This window comes from Bos grunniens, chromosome 17, assembly GCF_055505025.1.
Source record: "Bos grunniens cultivar Pamir isolate PY7600 chromosome 17, Bosgru_T2T1.0, whole genome shotgun sequence".
Taxonomy (NCBI): Eukaryota; Metazoa; Chordata; class Mammalia; order Artiodactyla; family Bovidae; genus Bos; species Bos grunniens.
Window position 1 is genome coordinate 68,445,575 of NC_141181.1, and position 20,965 is coordinate 68,466,539.

At 43.1% G+C, this 20,965-nt stretch overlaps 1 protein-coding gene across 3 annotated transcripts; it reads left to right on the plus strand.

The window, feature by feature from the left end:
- CCDC117 (coiled-coil domain containing 117) lies at nt 1-20,117 on the plus strand. Of its 3 annotated transcripts, none has more exons than XM_086348516.1 (5): nt 1-1,418; nt 10,056-10,109; nt 14,267-14,491; nt 14,932-15,069; nt 17,186-20,117. In XM_086348516.1, the coding sequence occupies exons 1-5, from the start codon at nt 1,264-1,266 to the stop codon at nt 17,421-17,423; spliced, it is 810 nt and encodes a 269-aa protein (XP_086204642.1). In that variant the 5' UTR covers nt 1-1,263; the 3' UTR covers nt 17,424-20,117. The 3 variants fall into 3 exon arrangements, with proteins under 3 accessions (XP_086204642.1, XP_086204641.1, XP_086204643.1); XM_086348515.1 differs by lacking the exon at nt 1-1,418 and adding an exon at nt 9,058-9,362; XM_086348517.1 differs by lacking the exons at nt 1-1,418; nt 10,056-10,109 and adding an exon at nt 12,729-12,856.
- The last annotated feature ends 848 nt before the right edge of the window (nt 20,118-20,965 follow it).

Below are 20,965 nucleotides of genomic sequence, written 5' to 3' on the forward strand. Positions count from 1 at the left end.
GAGAAGGCAATGGCACCCCACTCCAGTACTCTTGCCTGGAAAATCCCATGGGCAGAGGAGCCTGGTAGGCTGCAGTCCATGGGGTCACGAAGAGTCAGACATGACTGAGCGACTTCACTTCCACTTTTCACTTTCATGCACTGGAGAAGGAAATGGAAACCCACTCCAGTGTTCTTGCCTGGAGAATCCCAGGGACGGCAGAGCCTGGTGGGCTGTCATCTACGGGGCCGCACAGAGTCGGACACGACTGAAGCAACTTAGCAGCAGCAACAGCAGCAGGCAAAAAGAAAGATGCTGCTAAGTGACCACCTAGTGTGTTCAGTGGCAAGGGACAAACAGCTGCAGCAGACTAAAGCTTTGCTTTGGCAAAGAATTCCTTTGGTTCTGTCACTTTTGATAACATGTTGGTTATATCAGATGGGGCCAGATGAAAAAAGAAAGAGACGACACCATTTTTCCTTTCTAGGGGCCGCAGTCGGAAGGCAAGAGAAAGTCAGGAGAGTTGAGAGGGGTGAGGGCTCCAGGCAGGAAACACACAGAGCGTTGGTGGTGGAAGGGGCTGCCATCAGAGAGGGGTGAGGTCTTGGAAGAATTAGAACATGCCCCATCCCAAAGCTGTGGGGGGAAAAGGAGATGCTACTTGACCCTAGTCCTTGCTGCCATGCTGAGATTCAGACGCTGTGTTGACCATCTCTGGATTGTTTTTAAGAGAAGCTGGAACTGGGATTTTAACAGAAAATTTCCCTGGGACTGCCCATGGAAACAGACAAGCAAGAAAGAGCTAAGTCAGCTGGCGAAAGGAGAGAAGCGAGAAAGGCTTTTGCAGAGGAGGTGATGGCAGTAAGGTAAAAAATAAGACAGTTCAGGAACTTCCTGGTGATCCAATGGTTAAGACTGTGCTGCCAATGCAGGAGGTCATGAGTTCGATCCCTGATCAGGGAACTAAGATCCCACATACCAAGTGGTATGGCCAAAAAAATTTTTTAAGTAAAAAAATAATAATAAAGTGTACAATTCAATGGTTTTTTTAAAAAATGAGACAGCTTATCCGGTGGACTGAGGAAGGAAGTTAGGTTACTTGTGATACCGAAGATTTCAGAGATTCAGACAGAACTGGGTTTTGCATCTGGAAGTTCCTCTTACCGTGTGACCTCGAGCAGTTAAGTACATTTTTCTCATCTGTAAAACAAGCATAACTATAGCACCAGCCTTAATCATGACAAAGTACAAATATGACATCAAGAGTGAAGAGGATATAAAATAATGGACACGAAGTGCTCAGCACAAGGCCTGGCGATGCACTCACCAAATATTCGTGGGAAGCACAGAATGATGTGGGAGCAGAGAAGAGCAGCCCCTAACCTTGACCAAGGGTTAGAGGTGGAATCACAGAGGCTTCCTGGAGGTGGTGCCTCATGGTAAGCTGAATCTTGAAGGTTAGAAGGCATTAGCATTTTCTGGTAGGTTAGCAGGAAAAATGGCATGCACGAAAGTAAAGAAGACTCTTATTGCAAGGAGGTGACAGCAGGAGCAAGGAAGGGGTAGGGATGGTGTTCAGAAGGAAGCAGCCAGATCAGGAGGGTGTAGACAACTAGAGAAAGAGACACATCCGGAGACTTGGGTAGAGCTGACAGCTCATAGTTTCTGATCAAAGGCAACGTGGTGGTGAGGGGACAGTAAGTGGACAGATCCAAGAGCATTCTAGGAGGTGTGACCATTAGGACTTGGCAGGTAATTGGCTATGGTGAGGGCTGAGTAAGGGGACCTCAAGTGCCTGGTGTGAGCACTGGGGAGATGGAGAAGCCTTGACCCGGGAAGAGGAGCTGCAGCTTGGGGTAAGGGCTGAGGGAGGGACTGAGCTCTATTTGAACAGGTTGGGTTTGTGTCCTTGGAACTTCCTGTAGATGTTCAGTAGGCAACTGGAGGATGCCAGCAGCTGAGGAAGAATGTCTGGGCAGGGCAAAGAGATCTGGTGGACGGGCATTTAATAAGTACATTATACTCCCCTTCTCCCTGAATCCTCCAATGGGCCCTTTCAGGCAGGAACTATCAGCCCCATTTCACAGATGGAGAAATTAGGGCTTTGAAGAGCAGAGTAGCTGTTTTGAAATTGGAACGTGTGCTGAGGAGATGGTGTATTGAATTAAGAATATGCAGATTATGATCTGCTGAATAACGGGGCACAGAACACCACATGGGGTACCAAGGTAGTTCCCTCAGCATCTGAGCTCCCACTTTGGGGAAGTGAAACTCATGGGGTGATTTTGATTGAAGGCAAAGTTTCAATATGCCCACACAAAGGAAGTAAGTTACAAGAATTTTTACTTATAGATCCCAGATGGGAGGTGGGGTGGTTTATAATGAGTGGGGGAAGGGCAATCCTCAGTCTCACCTCAGGAGTGAGCTGGAGATAGAGAGCAGGGTATATGTGCTCAGTTGCTCAGCTGTGTCCGACTCTTTGTGACCCCATGAACTGTAGCCCTCCAGGCTCCTCTGTCCATGGGATTCTCCAGGCAAGAATACTGGCGTGGATTGCATGTCCTCCTCCAGGGTATCTTCCTGACCCAGGAATCGAACCCACATCTCCTGCACTGAAGGCAGATTCTTTACCACTGAGCCACCTTGGAAGCCTCAAAGAGCAGGGTAGCAAGCACTTATTACTTATAAAGTAATTGGGGTGGAGATCACTAATTTTTTACTTAACCACTTAACTCTTAAGTGGTTACTTTAAAAGGTGCCCTGGGAAAAGCAAAGTGAGAACTGAGCAGCAAGCACCCCAAACTCAAGTCCTTATCTAGATGTTCAGACTCTGGGTGTGATCAGGGTTATCACCCTGTAAAATGTCTGGGCAGCAACTCAGAACCCCGTGTGTTTTTCTCATCATAGAAGAGAGGCTGAGTTCACTAACTCTGTTGTTCTTTTATAAGATTGTTTGGCTTTCCGGGTCCCTTGCTATTCTGACAGGAGTGCAATACTGCGGTGTAATTCTGACACTAACCATCTACAGTTGGCATCAGACTCACCAGGTTTAAGGGCACAGGATTGGGTCAAACAAGATTTCCCTTATTTCAGATGCCAGCGTCAAGTGGGGTCACCTATGCTTATGACAGACTAGCCACAAATCCAGGAGGTTCCCGTGACACCTCTTAGGTTCAACAGTTCACTGGAATGATTCCCAGAATTGAGGGGAAGTTATACTTTGATTACAGCTGTGTTGTAAGGGTACAAAAGAAAGGGTACATCTTATGTCTAGTATAAGACGTAGTGGGGAGGAGGGGTGTTCTTGAGTGCAGTTTCCATGACCTCTCCCTATGCATTCAGAGTGCTTCATCCTCCAGCATATCTATGTGTTCATCATCAGAAAGCTCCAATGAGCTCTGGCATCCAGTTTTTACTGGGGTTTTACTGTGTAAAACCAGCCTAGACAGCATATTAAAAAGCAGAGATATTACTTTGCCAACAGAGGTCCGTCTAGTTAAAGCCATGGTTTTTCCAGTAGTCATGTACGGATGTTGAGAGTTGGACTATAAAGAAAGCTGAGAGCCGAAGAATTAATGCTTTTGAACTGTGGTGCTAGAGAAGACTCTTGGGAGTCCCTTGGACTGCAAGGAGATCCAACCAGTCCATCCTAAAGGAAATCAGTCCTGAATATTCATTGGAAGGACTGAGGTTAAAGCTGAAACTCCAATACTTTGGCCACCTGATTTGAAGAACTGACTTATTGGAAAAGATCCTGATGCTGGGAAAGATTGAAGGCGGGAGGAGACGGGGACAACAGAGGGTGAGATGGTTGGATGGCATCACTGACTCGATGGACATGAGTTTGAGTAAACTCCGAGAGTTGGTGATGGACAGGGAAGCCTGGTGTGCTGCAGTCCATGGGGTCGCAAAGAGTCAGACACGACTGAGCAACTGAACTGAACTACTGTGTAAATATTGTTGACTGAATCATTGGCCATGTGGTTGGATTCGATCTTCAGTCTCTTTTTTTCTCCCTGGGTGCTAGGCTGGCTCAAAGCCCCAACCCTCTAATCACATAGCTGGTCTTTTTGATGACCAGCCCCCTTTTGGGATCACCTCATTCATTAGCATAAACTGAGGAATAATCCATAGAGCTCATAATACACACACACCTATCAGTCAGGTAATTCTCAGGATACAGAAACACTCTCCAGAATCAGAGATAAAGGCCAAAATCTTTGTTACACAACAGTTGCATTTCTGTATGAATTTTAAAATCACTTTGTCAATATCTGCAAAAAAAGCTAGAATTTTTATAAGGATTGCATTGAATCTGCAGATCAATGTGGGGCGTATTCAGTATTAAAACAACAATATTGGACTTCCCCAGTGGTTCAGTGGTTAGGGCTCTACCTACCAATGCAGGAGGCATGAGTTCAATCCCTGATCAGAGAACTAACGTCCCACATGTCTTGGGTGCGGCAAAAAAAATTTTTTTTAATTTAAAAACTATTAAACAATATTAAGTGTTTTGATCCATGAACATAGGCAGACTTTTCATTTATTTACATTGTCTTTAATTTCTTTCAAATGTTTTATAATTTCAGTGTAAAAGTCAGATGCTATTTTGTTAAGAGTTATTCCTAAGTATTTTACTCTGATGTTCCTGTAAATGAAATGATTTTCATTTCATTTTCAAGATTATTTATTGCTGCTGCTAAGTCACTTCAGTCGTGTCCGACTCTGTGCGACCCCATAGTCGGCCGTCCACCAGGCTCTGCCGCCCCTGGGATTCTCCAGGCAAGAACACTGGAGTGGGTTGCCATTTCCTTCTCCAATGCATGAAGGTGAAAAGTGAAAGTGAAGTCGCTCAGTCGTGTCTGACCCTCCAAGACCCCATGGACTGCAGCCTTCAAGGCTCCTCCATCCATGGGATTTTCCAGGCAAGAGTACTGGAGTAGGGTGCCATTGCTAGTGTATAGAAATACAATTGATTTTTAAATTTAAATATTGTACTATTTTAAAATAGAAACAGATATCTTAGTTAATGATTTTAGTGCTTTGATGCAAGAGTTTGGGTTCATAAAATTCTTTCCTGAAACTATTTATCTGCAGACCTGTTCTGCCAGATTTGCCAGAGCAGAGTGCCTCATTCCTAATCTCTGCTCTGAAGTTCTTTCAGGGCAGAAAGTCAGCTACTGCAGTGGCTAATGACCTAATCCTTTTAAAGCCAGATTATGAGTGACATTCTTTAGTTAGCATCTGATTTAGGCATCAAAGTAATACTGGCCTTGTATAATGGATTGGGAAATTTTCCCTCCTCTTCTATTTTCTGGAAGAGTTTGTGAAGGATTGGTGTCAATTTTTCTTTAAATATTCAGTAGACTTCACTGGTGAAGCCATGTGGACTTGGTCTTTTCTTTGTAGGAAGATTGTTTATTACTAATTCAGTCTCTTATCATAGGTCTATTCAAAATTTGTTTCTTCTTGAATCAGTTTTATTAATTTGTTCATGAATGTATCCATTTCATCTAAATTATCTAATTTGTTGGCATACAGGTATTTGTGGTTTTCCCTTATAATTCCCTCTTTCATTCCTGATTTTAATAATTTGAGTCTTTGCTTTCTGTTTCTTGATCTGTCTAGCTAAAGGTTTGTCACATTGCGTTAGCTTTTTCAAAGAATCAAGTTTCCGTTTCATTGATTTCTCTTGATTTTTAAAAAACTGTTTATTTATTTGGCTGCACCAGGTCTCAGTAGCAGCATGTGGGATCTTAGTTCCCCAAACAGGGATGAAACCCATGCCCCCTGCCTTGGAAGTGTGGAGCCTTAACTACTGAACTACCAGGGAAGTCCCTTTTCTATTCTTTATTTATTTCAGCTTTAATCTTTATTACTTCCTCCCTTCTGCTTGCTTTGTATTTAGTTTACTCTTCCTTGTTTCTTTTTTTTTAATAACTTTATTTATTCATTTCTGGCTGTGCTAGTTTTGGCTCACGGGCTTAGTTGCTCCACAGCATTTGGGATCTTCCTGGAGTAGGGACTGAACCTGTGTTTCCTGCACTGGCAGGTGGATTCTTTACCACTGAGCCACCAGGGAGGCCCCCAGATGCTGCTTTTGAGAAGGGGGTCCTCTATTTGGAATGTCATTGGCAAGCCCTGAACATATAGGTTTTTCTCTGTCCTATAGAGGTTGTTGTATTTTTTAAAGCAGGAACATCAATTTTTTAGGGATTGTGATGGTTAATTTTATGTGTCAGCTTGACTAGGCTAAGTGATTTCCTGATAGCTGGTGAAATATTTCTGGGTGTGCCTCTAAGGATGTTTCTGGAAGAGACTGGAATTTGAATTGGGGAACTGAGTAATACAAATGGCTCTTTGATGTGGGGAGCATCCTCCAATCCACTGGGGGTTCTGGTGGTGGTTTAGTGGCTAAGTCGTGTCCGACTCTTGCAACCCCAGTGACTGTGGTCTGCCAGGCTTTTCTGTCCATGGGATTTCCCAGGCAAGAATACTGGAGTGGGTTGCCATTTCATCCTCCAGTGGATCTTCCTGACCCAGGGATCAAACCTGCGTCTCCTGCATGGCAGGCAGTCTCCCGCATTGCAGGCTGATTCTTTACTGACTGAGCCATGGGGACCCTAATAGAACAAAAAGGAGGAGAAAGGGCAAACGGGCTCCCTCCTTCTGCTTGAGCTGAGATATCCATTTTCTGCCCTTGTGCTCAGGCTTTCACACTCAGATATGGACTCACATCAGCAGCTCCCTGATTGCCAGGCCTTCAGACTCAGACTAAATTACATCATTGGCTTTCTGGTTCTCTAGTTATAGAGGGCAGATGGTGGGACTTCTTGGCTTCCGTAACCAAGTGAGTCAATTCCAATAATAGATCTCCTCTTTTATATATATATATATATACATACATACATACATACACATCCTGTAGTTTCTATTTCTCTGCAGAACCCTGACTAATGCAAGGATCTTCCCTCAAATATGCATTTGGAGGATGCTCAGCAGGGGAAGAAAAGTTTCTATTTCCTTGTAGAAAGCGGTGATGATATAACTAGTTTTGGAATCAATCAAACATTTCCAGAACAACCATTATGAACTGTGAGACCTTGAGATTGGTCCTTCACCTCTCTGAATCTTAGCCTCTTATTCTGCAAAGTGGTGATGATGAGAAGCAGTGCCCTAGCACACGTGTATGTTAGTCGTTCAGTTTTGTCAGACTCTTTGTGACCCCATGGACTATAGCCTGACAGGCTCCTCAGTCCATGGGATTCTCTAGGCAAGAACACTGGAGTGGGTTGCCATTTCCTCCTCCAGGGGATCTTCCCGACCCAAGGATCAAACCTGGGTCTCCTGCATTATGGGCAGATTCTTTACTGTCTGAACCACCAGGGAAGTACAGAGTTGTGGTGGAGGTAATGAGAAGCAGTGACCTAGCATAGTGAAAGAAAGTGAAAGTGAAGTTGTTCAGTTGTGTCCGACTCTTTGCCACCCCATGGGACTGTAGCTTACCAAGCTCCTCAGTCCATGGAATTTTCCAGGCAAGAGTACTGGAGTAGGTTGTCATTTCCTTCTCCAGGGGATCTTCCCAACCCAGGGATTGAACCCAGGTCTCCTGCATTGCAGGCAGACACTTTACCGTCTGAGCCACCAGGGAAGTAAGTGCTCAATAAATGCTCGTTGCTGATGTTTGCTTCTTTCGACTTCTTGTTTTTAACCTCATGTTCTACTCCATCTGGGTTAATATACAATGAGGTGCAATGGACACAAACATTTGGTGCATTGCATCTCATTGTATTGAACATGTTTATTTTAAAAACATTGTCAGCAATTTTCCACCTAGGAATCCATTTACCTACTTGCAAATATATACAAAAAAACTTAGATTTGTCTACACTTAGCCTTACAATGGGGCTTTCCTGGTGGCTCAGACAGTATCAATCCACGTGCCATGCGGGAGACTGGGTTTGATCCCTAGGGTGGGAAGATCTCCGGGAGGAGGGCATGGCAACCCACTCCAATATTCCTGTCTGGAGAATCCCCATGAACACAGAAGCCTGGCGGACTACAGGCCCATGGAGTCGCAAAGAGTAGGACACGACTGAGCTACTAACCACACACAGCCTTACAATAGAATTCCACTCAACAGTTGAAATGGAAATGAAGTAGAACTCTATGTGTCCATATGCAACACAAGTGTGAGTTCTTGGTGGTCTTTGACTGAAGGGCATTGACTTTGGTATAAGCAACTCAGACTAGACGATGGTGCCGTTTCCTGAGATGGGAAGTAACTGTCGTGATCGGTGGTTGGGACGGCCAACTCTGCTAGCCCTTTAGCAAGCAGTTGTCTCTAGATGCCCCCAGAGAGAGGCTGGAAGGCTTGCCAATACCGCTCAGGAGAACTCTGAGGGTTTTCCTGATCTTCCATGCCGTTTCCTCTAAAGTGTCACCAACTTCATTTACATTAAAACACCGAAGACTGAAGAAGGAAATGGCAACCCACTCCAGTATTATTCTTGCCTGGAAAAGTCCATGAACAGAGGATCCTGGCAGGCTGCAGTCCATGGGGTCGCAAAGAGTCGGGCACGACTGAGCGACTAACACTTACATGTGCCAAGAAGTGTTCTAACTTAGAACTTCTAAGGGCTCTGCTGCTGCTGCTGCTAAGTCGCTTCAGTCGTGTCCGACTCTGTGCGACCCCAGAGACGGCAGCCCACCAGGCTCCGCCGTCCCTGGGATTCTCCAGGCAAGAACACTGGAGTGGGGTGCCATCACCTTCTCCGTCTAAGGGCTCTAGAGGTTTTAATTCATTTACTTCTCCTGTCAATCTTAAAAACATAGGTACTACTGTTTTCGGGTTTTACTACTGAGAAAACTGAGATATAGAGGTTACTTGACGAGTGAGGATTTGGACCTAGGACCTCTGCTAGGTAGGGCCATACTCCAGCCCCGAAGACGACAAGCCATCTTGTTTGTAGTCCTCAAGGACTTCAGCTCCCAGCAGCCCTCGCGCTAGCAGTTCGCCACACACAACAAATCCCGGCGTGCTCCGGGCGGCTTGGGGTGGAGGGTTCTAGAAGGCGTGACGTGGGGTCGGGAAGCGGGCTCAGAGGCGGGTACCTTTCGGCAGTCGCTGTGGCCGCTGCTGCCGAGCCCGGGGACGCGGACGGCCGGGGCCGTGGGCGCAGCCTCCTCGTCTCCCCGGCGATGGCGGCGCTCGGCCGGCCGTTTAGCGGCCTTCCCCTGAGCGGTGGCTCGGACTTCCTGCAGCCGCCGCCGGCCTTCGCCGGTCGGGCCTTCCCGCCGGGGACGGAGGGCGCCGAGCTGGCCCCGCGGCCGGGACTTCGCGCCACCCCGAGCAGCTCCGGCGGGAGCGCGGCGCGCGGACGGTGAGGAGACCGGCGGGCGGCGGGTGCGGGTGTAGGCTCCTGCGCGGGCTAGTTGACCCTTTTCGCGACCCTGGCGGGGGCTCTTCAACCTCAAGTTGAGGATGAGGAGACATAGCCCCACAGGCGGTTGCCGTAAATCGCGGAGGTCGCACAGCGCGGGGGTCCGGTTCCGACCTCGGCGCGCTAGCGCCGGGAGTGAGGAGAGGTCTGCTCACCGTGGGCGTGCGGGGGTGGGAGCCGGCCAGACCCGGGCCTGGAGCTGCCCTGGGCGCGCACACGCCTCGCTCCCTCCGGACTGCCGCCCGGCAGCTGTTGTTGGCAACTTTAAGCGACTCTCGGACTCTTGAGTTTCCTCATCCGCAACTTGGGAGAGAAATGGGTCCTTCTAGTGGGATCATAAACTAAAGTGCTCACCATGGTGCTTTCCCCGATAGGTTTTCCCTACGCTGGTCGCCCCAGTTTATCTCTCCCAGTCTTGACCCAATGAATTTAGCTTTCAGTGTGATTTTTGTCAGGACCAGCCAACACTTTACCTGACTGACCGTGTGACCTGTATATCCATACCACAGGACAAGGGAGGGGAGAGCTGATAGTAGTGGGGTGGGCAAGATTATCGGAGCCTGAAAGTGGATGCTGAAAGTACCAGCTCAGTAAATTTCTCAACTGACTGAGTTTGTTTGTTTGTTTTAACAGTATTTCAACTCACTGTAGAAAGAAACACAAGCGAGAGGAGGAAGAGGAGGATGAGTAAGTTTCAAGTGCTTTTTTAGTCACTTAACGGTCACTTAATTTAACCTATTTTATATCCATAACTATTTGTTTTTAAGTGAAAAGGTGGAACATCAGGTGTCTCTGAAAGGAGGCCCAAGGAACTGACAACACAGGTTGCCTTTTAGAGCAGTGAGCTGGGCAGGTCAGAGGGAAGCTTCTTAAGGCATAAGCGATTGTCATGTTTGAACTTTGAGGCCTATGAGTATTATTACATGCACAAAATTTTTAAAAATTAGCAGAAGGCAAAATTTTATGCTCCCAGTTCTCCCCAGAGGGTTATCCTTATTGCCTGTTTCCCCTTAAGGAAGATAATGTAAAACTGTGCACGTTTATAGCTGTATAATTCTGGTTTTTTACATTTATTAGTAACATACTGTTAACACTGCAACACTGGTGTTTTCATTTTACTCTCCTGTAACTTGTTGCATATGGACACACAGAGTTCTATCTCATTTCTTTTTCAACAGTTGAGTTGAATTCTGTTGTAAGGCTAGGAATAGGTAATTAACCAGTCTCCCCGTGATGGATTTTAATACTAACAAATCTAAAGTGACCTGGTCTTAAGTTCTTTGTGTTTGTAATTAGATAAATGGATTCCTAGCTGGGAAATTGCTCAATCTTTAAATGTATGCATTTTGAATTTTAAGCAAGTTGTTGGCAATTTATACTCCTTTAAACTTTGGGAATGTGTGTTTCTCCATCTTCTCATCAGAATTGTATTTTCAAACTTTTTGATCACCTCTTAACTGATAGGGAAAATACTGCATGTCTAAAAAAGAAAATGAGTAAAAGACATCCCCTAAAGAGGATATCAAAATGACCAAACAAATGAAAAGATATTCGACCTCATCAGTCTTTAGGGAAATGCATATTAAAAGCACAGTGAGAAAGTACTCCACTACCAGATATTGGAGGGTTCTGTAGCACCAGGAACTCACAGACACTATTGGATAAGAATGTAAATTGCTATAACACTTTGGGAAGCAGTTTTGAATGAGTTGAAGGCACACATACCCATTTACCCAGCAGTTCTTTTTTTTGACTACACATGCTCATCGGAAGACATGTACAAGAAAGTTTATGGCATCCTTGTTCATGATGGCTCAAAATTGGAATGTCCCTTAACAGTATCTGAACATAATAAATTTTTGCTGAGTTCAGTTCAGCAAAAAAGAAACACTGAACCACACTTACCAACCCAGATGTGTCTTATAAGCATAGTAGGAACAAAAGAAACATAGCACAAATGTATACATATTCAGTATAATTCCTTATATAAGGGTCAAAACCAGGCAGAACTGAAAACTTTTAATATTGCATATTTACATACATGATAATGTATATTTTTTAAAATGACGTGGTTATTATAAAAGACTGTGTGTACTTAGGCAATGGCACCCCACTCCAGTACTCTCGGCTGGAAAATCCCATGGACGGAGGAGCCTGGTAGGCTGCAGTCCATGGGGTCGCTAAGAGTCGGACACGACCGAGCGACTTCACTTTCACTTTTCACTTTCATGCATTGGAGGAGGAAATGGCAACCCACTCCAGTGTTCTTGCCTGGAGAATCCCAGGGACGGCGGGGCCTGGTGGGGTGCCGTCTATGGGGTCACACAGAGTTGGACACGACTGAAGTGACTTAGCAGCAGCAGTGTGTACTTACGGGGAGGAGGGAATAGAGTACCATATAGGGATGCTGATGGCATTCTGTATTTTGAATATTACTTTCATGGATTTTTGTTTTATAATTATTATATGTATTTTTATGAGTGCAAGCATTTTATAATTAAATTAGATCACTTTTAAGTTTTGTAAATTATATACAATTTTGAACCTCTTTTCCTTTTAAGCGATTTGTGTTTCATTTTGGGTGAATTCTTTATGTTTCTGCAGATCTTTTATTGACTTATTGGTCTTTTTTATGTATGTTGTGTTTTTCCCAGATTTGTTGTCTTTCACCTTTTGTGTGATTTTTTTTTTTTTTTGCCAACAGAAACTTTTAATTTTCTCACCAGGTTGATAATAAACCTACAAGACAGTAGATTTGAAAGTTGCCTCAGTTTAAAAATCTGAGACTTCTCTGGTGGTCCAGTGGTTAGGACTCCATGCTTCCAATGTAGGGGGCGTGGGTTTGATTCCTGATTGGGGAACTAAAATCCTGCGTGTCATGTGGCATGGCCAAAAAATTTAAAATAAAAAACCTCTAGACCAGACAACATTTATGTTCTTTATAGCTTTGGGATTGCTGTGGATGCACAAGGACCTCTTTGCTTTTATCTTTTGAAAGTGTGGAAGTGCTAGTTGCTTAGTCACGTCCAACTCTTTGCGACCCCACGGACTGTAGCCCAAGACTCTCCTCTGTCCACGGAATTCTCCAGGCAAGAATACTGGAGTGGGCCATTCCCTTCTCCAGAGGATCTTCCTGACCTAGGGATGAAACTGAGGTCTCTTGCATTGCAGGCAGATTGTTCACTGTCTGAGCCACCAGGGAAGTTTCCTAGGAGATTATTAAATAATTCTAATGTCATAAATAAAAATTTTGAAGTGTAAAAATCATTGACTTTCAAAGTTAACCATCTTTAATTTGCAGATGGAGAGATTGAGGCCCTGAGAGGATAAGGGACTGGACAGTTGGATGTCGAACGCCCAGAAGTGTGTTGCCTGCTTGCCACTTCAGTGGCTCTTATCAGAACTTTAAAGTCTTTTATGTCCCATTTTCTCTGGTACTTAATCATCATTGATCTCTATAAAGTTGTTCTGCTCCTTCTTAGATGATTTCTTAATGTGTATAACTTTTTCTTCTGCTTTCCAGAACATCGCATACCTTAGTATTAAAGAAGTGTTTAATTTATGGAGAGACATTCTTAATACTCACTTATGAGTTAAAACTAATAATAAGCTTAGTATTAAAGAAGTGTTTAATTTATGGAGAGACATTCTTAATACTCACTTATGAGTTAAAACTAATAATAAGCTAAACATATGATTGAGATTGTGCTTGGTGATATCCAGGCAATAACGTACTTTTGGTCTAAATACTCAGAGCAGGGCTGGTTGTCTGTTCAGGACACCCCTCAGTAGTAAAGAATCGGCCTGCAGTGCAGGAGACAGGTTCGATCCCTGGGTCAGGAAGCTCTCCAGAGAAGGAAATGGCAACCCACTTCAGTTTTTTGCCTGGAAAATTCCATGGGCAAAGGAGCCTGGCGGGCTACAGTCCATAAGGTCGCAAAAGAGTTGGACATGACTTAGTGACTAAACAGCAACTAAATGTTGGGCATGTTGTAGTGCTTACAAATACTAGTATGCGTTAAGAGCTTGAGCAGTTGAACTTCCCTAACAAGGCAGGTTTTAGTGAGAATCCTCTATGAAAAGCATAGAGGATACAGCACCTGTCTCTGGAATCTGGTGCCCAAAATACAACTCACCTTATGTGACACTTTAGAGGGGGCACTTTAGTTTTCTACATTGTTGTTTCCACATGTGCAGAGTAATCTGAATTGAACTCTTATGGTCTCAGTGAAATGTAAAATTTCCTAGAAAGTGAAGATAGTTTATGTTGCAAGCTGGGAGAAAAGTGCACCCCATTAGGAAGGGACCCATAGAGCAAATGACAGCCTCTACCATTTTTGGCAAGAACCAAGAAATGAGCAGTGTCACCTGCGCCTGTCATACTTGCTGCAGACCTGATGAAGCATGTATTTTTGCCCTAAGGGAATATAGGATGCCTGCAGACCACCTCCTCATATGCCCAGTGTAATGGAGCAGCAGCAGTATGAAAAAGTATGGCTGGCCCTGAATCGCTACTTTGTGATTCTTGGTTTCTTTACTTTCCACTTGACCTTTCCAGAGCTGAGTAAGTAAGAATGACTCTTAAGTTCTCATATCAAACGCTTCTAATCTGGAAAGGCAAAATCTTGCAGGTGCAACCTAATTTGACAGATGTTAAGGGAAACATCTCAGGGTGGCTATGAGAATGACAGAAAAGAAAATGCGTGATTTTCCATCTTGTAATCACATACTGTCAAAAGTTAAGAGTTTTTTTCATAGCAGAATTTTATTAGCAATGGTGGTGATACATGTTTCATTTGTATCAGTCAGGATTTTCATTGATTTTTTTTTTTTTTTTTTTTCAGTTGTCCAGTAAGAAAGAAAAGGCTAACTGAAGCAGGGCTCTGTGCTGGTCCTAATGACTGGATTCTTTGTGCACATCAGGATATAGAGGGTCATGGAGTAAATCCATGCACTAGTGGCCTTTCTGCACCTGGCATGTTAGATGTTATTTGTGAAGAGATGGATCAGACAACGGGGGAACCACAGTGTGAAGTTGCCCGAAGGAGGCTTCAGGAAATTGAGGACAGGTAAATGGACAGCATATCCGTCTGGCTTCTTGTTGTCCCTGTGTAACATCTCCTCTCTTTCAAGTTAGTCTAATTCATCATCTGGTGATTCCTTAATCCTAAGCCTGTCAAACAATAAAAATCAAGAAGCTTAAAGTATGCACTTTAAATGTTAAAGTAAGCGTTTTTCATAGAACTGTACTAAATATTTTCATTTACTATCTCTGAATATTAATTTTTTGGTTTATGAGGGTTTTAGCCTTCAAATTTGGTATCTTTTTTGTCAAATGTAGCTCTTGTGTATATACTTCCTTCTCTCCAAAGTAGAGTTTCATACTTTACTTAACCTTTTGCTGTAGCACCTGTTGAGTTTATCCTTTTTTATTTTAAAAATTTTGTCCAATTAATAGAATATATGTTTAACCAAATAATTTTTTTTCTTTGCATCTGCCTTTGTTTAGAATAATTGACGAAGATGAAGAAGTTGAAGCTGACAGAAATATTAACCGTCTCCCCAGCCTTGTCCTTTCTGATACCATGAAAACAGGTTTGAAGAGGGAATTTGATGAAATCTTTACAAAAAAGATGATTGAGTCCATGTAAGTTTTGGTTTCTCGTTTCCATTCAGCTCTGATCTTTTTTAAAAATTCTTTTAAATGTATTTTTGGCTGTGCTAGGTTTTCATTGTTGTGCACAAGCCTTCTCTGGTTGCAGCAGTTGGGGCTACTCTCCAGTTGTGATGCTTTCTTGTTGCAGATCACAGGCTCTAGGGTGCACAGGCTTCAGTGTTTGCGTTGCATGGGCTTGACCCTCAGCTTGTGAAATACTGCACCAGGGGATTAAAGCCATGTCCCCTGCATTGGCAGTCAGATTTTTTACCACTGGACCACTAGGGAAGTCCCCTGTTATGATCTTAAAAGGAAGAACCAATGTCTCTAAACACTTCCTGATCACCAACTAAGTGAAAGCTCAGTAGGCTTTATGTTTAGCCCAGGTTGGAGACCTTTTCTTAGTTCATTGGGGTGAGCAGAATGCTGTGCAAGTGGGATTTGGAAGTTCACAGGAGTGGCTGCCTTGCCTATTTACCCCTGGGTTGTTTTGAAGTCCGGAAATGCACCCATAGTCTAATACTTGGGAATGGGAGGATTGGCAAGAAAGAACCCATTCTCTCAAATTACTGTGATAGGTTGTAAGAACCACACTTGAAAACTACCTGTTTACGTGGCTCTCTCAGTTATCTTGGACCACCATTAAGACCTTGGAAAAAAGTGAAAAGTTTACCAGCAGTCAAAAAAGTTATCACAGAGGCCACAGTCTAGAGCTCATATTTGTATCTCACTGTGAGACAGAGGAAATGAAAGCAAGCGTAAGAACCTAAAAAGCAAAGCAGCCTGGGCCCCATTAACATAAAACTAATGGTAGCCTGTAATTCATGATAATGACTAATCATCGTCCTTGGACTTCGATGGTCTCAAGATGGTCCCTTACTCTGTAAAATACAGTTGTCTGTCAATATCCATGGGGGATTGCTTCTAGGACCCCTACAGATACCAAAATCCAGGGATGCTTACATCTCTTATATAAAATGGTCCAAATCAAAACCCCACAGATATGGAGGGCCAACTGTAGTAGGCAAGATATAAAGTGCCCTGTAGGTGTTTCCTAGAAAAGACTTTCAGTAGACTTGGTACTGTGAGAGTAAGTGTCAGATATCTGAAAACTTCTCTTAGGCTACCAGTCCCACTGGTACTAGGTAGATGACTGTCTTTAGACACTGTGGTTTCTCCTATTGCTGGATGTTAGCTCATGGGGTTTTGCATTAGCCTCCTAGCTTGAGCTTATAATTAACTACCCAGCCCTGAGGGTGGGTAAATAGTTTAGCCACGAGTAAGCAGGTCACATTGCCCCCCAGTGTAAAGCATTAGCACTTGCTGCTCTTGGTAGTTTTCCAGAAGCTAACCTTTGTGGGGTGTTCTTCATTGTTTGTGTTTTATTTTGCCTTGCACTTGGGTCCCAGAAACCATCAAACCATCACTAGATGAAATAGGTTGTGGGGTGGTAGACACAGATAGTGGCTTACTGCACAAAGCATTATATACTTCATAGCTGTACTAATAAGCAAAAGGCTTGCTGAGATATTTTTAGTGTATTTAGCCAGTGTTTCTTTTTATTTATAATGGTTTAGTACAAGATAAAAACCGACGTCTGCTAATACTAACCACAATTTAAGAAGAAACTATAATGTTAAATCAAGGGCCTCTGTGTTTCATATTGAACATTTATATTCTAATCACAGCATTCAGTGCAGCCAGTTGCTTTGCTTACAATGCGTGCAGAACTCTAAAATTTTATGTACTTGAGTGGCCTTTGTAAAGATAAGTTTGGATTGTCATAATTCTCCCTATTTTTATCACATTGCATCCGTGGTTTTTTTTTGGTTTTTATTTTTGGATTTTTTTTTTTTTTTGGCTGCCCAGATCTTAGTTACGGCACGCAGCATCTTTTAGTTGCAGCATGTGGGATATAATTCCCTGAACAGGAGTGGAACCCGGGCCCCTGCATTGGGAGTGTCTTCCCAATGTGGAGCCCCCAGCCCACCAGGGAAGTCCTCCCATCAATTTTTATATACTAGCTTGCAAACATTAGTTTTTCAACGTATGTCTTTTATTTCTGCTTTGTAAAGTTGTTGATACAAATATGTATTTCCTGTCTTAGGAGCCGTCCTTCCATGGAGCTTGTGCTCTGGAAACCTCTCCCTGAACTCCTTTCTGATAAGCCAAAGCCGTCATCTAATGCTAAGAACTACACAGGAGAGAGCCAAACTAAGCACGCAGCTGCTGGCACTGCCTTTCCTCAAAGAACTGAACTGTTCTTGGAACCTCGGCCAACAGGGTTGCCTGTTTACAATAGTTTGGAGACAGCTGCTTGCACAGAAGAGGAGATGGAACTCTAGAAACCAGTTTCTACACTAAAGTTGTCATGTTGCAGAGCTTATGTGTTCAGTCATGAGCCTGCTTGTACAGTATAGGGACTTGAAAGTTTTGAAACGGGTGTAATATCTCCACCTGTGATTTGGGGTGGGACTCTTGATTTTGGGTAGCCATTTCTTGAACTTCAACTTCTTGCCAAGGAAACTTGTCTCAAGGGAAAAGCAGTTTTCTAGGGGGCTTATTAAAGGAATGTGAGAGTACATTCTGCAGAGTTGAGTGTAGAAGCTGTATGTGACTTTTAAGTCATCTGTCACATCATCTAAGTCATTCAGATACTTGGAGAATATTCAGACACTTGAGCTGAAAAAGATGCATTAAAAAAAAAGAGTGCTCTCCCTACTACAAGTGTGCCCTGACAGTTGAGCCACAACTTCAGATAAATGAGCTCTGTTTATAATGGTAACTAGATATTACTGGGGAGGAGGAGGATGACAGTAGCTTAGGCCTATTGCTGGGGAATTTAACAGAGGCTCTGAAACTTGTATATTAGTTGTCAGTTCAGTGTAGCTTTATTGATTAAATAGCCAGTAGTGTTGTGGCTCCCCTTCTTGCCTCTTGACAATGCAATGGAAAATACAAAGAAAAGGTTTTTCCTCCGAGGCTTGTTTTGCCGTGTGCTACTGTTGCTCCTCGGTTTCCCTAATCCATAAACCCAGCTCTTCAGTGATGTTTACAGCCTAATTGACTTTGAGTGATAGTTTAGAAGATCGTGAGGTAACCAGTGTGTGAACTGGCTCTGGGAGAAGCTTCCTTAAGTCATCCTGAGGAAGTGCCGTATCAGCTCAGCCCAGCATATTATTTCAGTAGTTAAAGAAATGTGCCTGTAGAAGCAAGTTGTTTTTTGTTTTTTTTTTAATGTTAATTTAGGAAAGGTTGAATAATCAACTGAGCACATGCAAGTGACATTGAGATTTACTGAAATAGCCAGTTTGCCTGGTGCTTCAACTCTTTGTGCAGTAAGCCTAGAAGTTACTAGAGAATAGCTTCCTGCCAGCCAGAAATCATCATCCGGAGGACACTACCCAGGCTCAGGGTGTCCTCTTGAGAGTAACCAGGATTGAAGTATTTTTTTTCTCAGGAACAGCTCTTCTGCGTGGCAAGGACTCAGTAGTACAAAGTAAAGTGACCGTCCCTTTAGTGCTACAGAATACCCACTATAACTTATTAAATGAGTGTAATACTGGCCCTTTAATCAGACAGCAGGAGACCACCCCAGTTCTTTTTGTTTTGTTTTCTGGGTTTCTTTTCTTTTGTAGGAATCACATACCTTGTGTAGAAAAAAATGGTTTATGCCAAGTAGAGGTGACTTTAGGAGGCAGCTCCCAGGCAATTTTGAAACCCATGCCGAAGTCCCTCCCCTTGTTACAGATGGTGTAGAAGTCACAAGTCTGTTAACTAGACTGTTTCTTCTGCCTGTAGTTCCTGCTTTTTCTATTTCTGTCTGGATAGTCAGGAAAAGATTTAATGTTTAATATTTAAACAAAATATTTAATGTCTACACAGTAAAATTATTCAGACTTCAAACCAGTATTGAAACCAGTTGGAAACCAGCTATTAGTTTCTTAATCTCAGATTTAGAGATGAATGTAAACTGTGTTCTGTTGAAACATGCACGTGTTTGATTCACGCCATGTCAGCTGCCTCTAGGTCATTGTTTAATGGGACCAACTTGTAACATTTGTAGCCTTAAAGAAGTCTCCAGATAAAAAGTTAGTTCTGCTACAGCTCATAAAGAGGAAGTGACTGCCTGGAATTTGGAGTTAGGCCCAGTGTTGAGGTGAAGAAGAGATGACAGTTTTCCAAAGGACACACACACACTTACACTGTCCTCTGTAGGGGTGTTGGACAGGCCTGGGATCCAGGTCTGTATAGTGAACAGTAGGAAGAGCTCTCTGAACAAGGCTCTGATACCACAGCTTTATGTAGGAGAGAACTAGCAGGATTCTGTTTAATTGAAATCCAGGCAGAACTTGTTTCAGGAGTCGTTTTATCTGACATGATCATCATTTCTGCGGGAAACATGGATGTTCAGTGCACCTCTTTAAACCCGCATTCGTTTGTACAAAAATTTTCTTCATCCTTGTGGTGCTTACTCATCTGAGCCGTTTCCACAGGCCCCATGACTTGCTTTGTTTCCCTTTTTGTAGGGTAAGGTTTTTGTTTTTGCCTTAAGGTTTCCCTCGGGAATTAACAGGTCTTTTCATTTTGTAAAACTTTTACAGCATGGATCAAACATTGGCTTACTATGCTAATGTGTGATGAGAAACGGTTATCTAAAGCAGGTGAGCTTTAATGAACAAATGTATATTTCCTCTGAGTTTGATTAGGGTGTGTGTGGTTTTGTTTTTTAATTAATATGGAGAAAGTAAGTCCAGTTCTTACAGATATTAATCAAAAATTGCTACTCATTCTTGAAAAGGTGCAAATGTCCAATTAAAAAAAAGAAAGTAGGGTGGTAGCTCTAACCATAAGAAGAATATTTACCAGCAGGTTCATTGATTATTTTGGATCTGGGACTTGGCTTTGTTTTTTAAATAGTGATAAGAAAGGTGGAATACTAGGAAAGTTCTGGAAGATGCTGTCAGTTTTACTTTAAAATGAGAATATGGTGTTTCTGTATTTTATTGTTTTCAATAAAACTTCTTAAGTGTTTTGGACTTTTTGAGGCATTTGTATTTCTGCATTTAAGTAAACTGAAATCAGCAAGTTTGGGCAAGTCCAGGAAGTAGGAAAAGTCCTTAATGTTCAGTAACATGGTCGTTCCGTTCTTGAGTTGACAGGTCACTGGGTGGCAGTATTGCCTGTATGTTTACGACCATTATTGGATAAATGTGGATCCCTATTTGTGGGTGGGCAGAGTTTTCAATGCAGTTACCTTTTCTACCTGAATTGAAAATCACAGCTAAAAGTTACCTAATTTATTTTTATAGATTTGAAAACTAAGCCTAAGTAGATAGTGACAATTTAGTATAATCAGTTCACCAGGTCCAGGGTTCTTCCTACTTGAGCAGTGGTTTTACATACAGTTTTTTGACAGCAATACCTAACGTGTTTAGATTTCATTGAAATAAACTACAGTAAGGGGTATAGTTCAGGCAATGTAACTTTAAACACCTTGAGGGAATACAATCGTATATGTATCTGTTTGGTTCAAATACTCTTACCAGTGTGGCATATGAGATGAACTTCATGCAATTAGAATACAGTGTTAGAGTACAGCTCCAGAAGACAGGATGTTGTCTTTAAAAACCGGTTGGCAGGTAAACAAGCCAGTCTTCCTGTCCCTTCGTTAACTTTAGAAGTCACGGGGTTGGTTGAATGTCTTTGAAGATGAGAATTCCTGGTGTAGGAATGTCCTCTGCCTACACGTCTGTCCCTACGTTGCCTGTGCCCGCAGCACACCTGCTAGGAAAGCAGGAAGGCAGGCACACGTTGGTGTCTGAAGGGTCAGGGAATTGGTGTCTAGCCATCTGTCACCTGTTTGTTTTAATCAGAACTATGGACA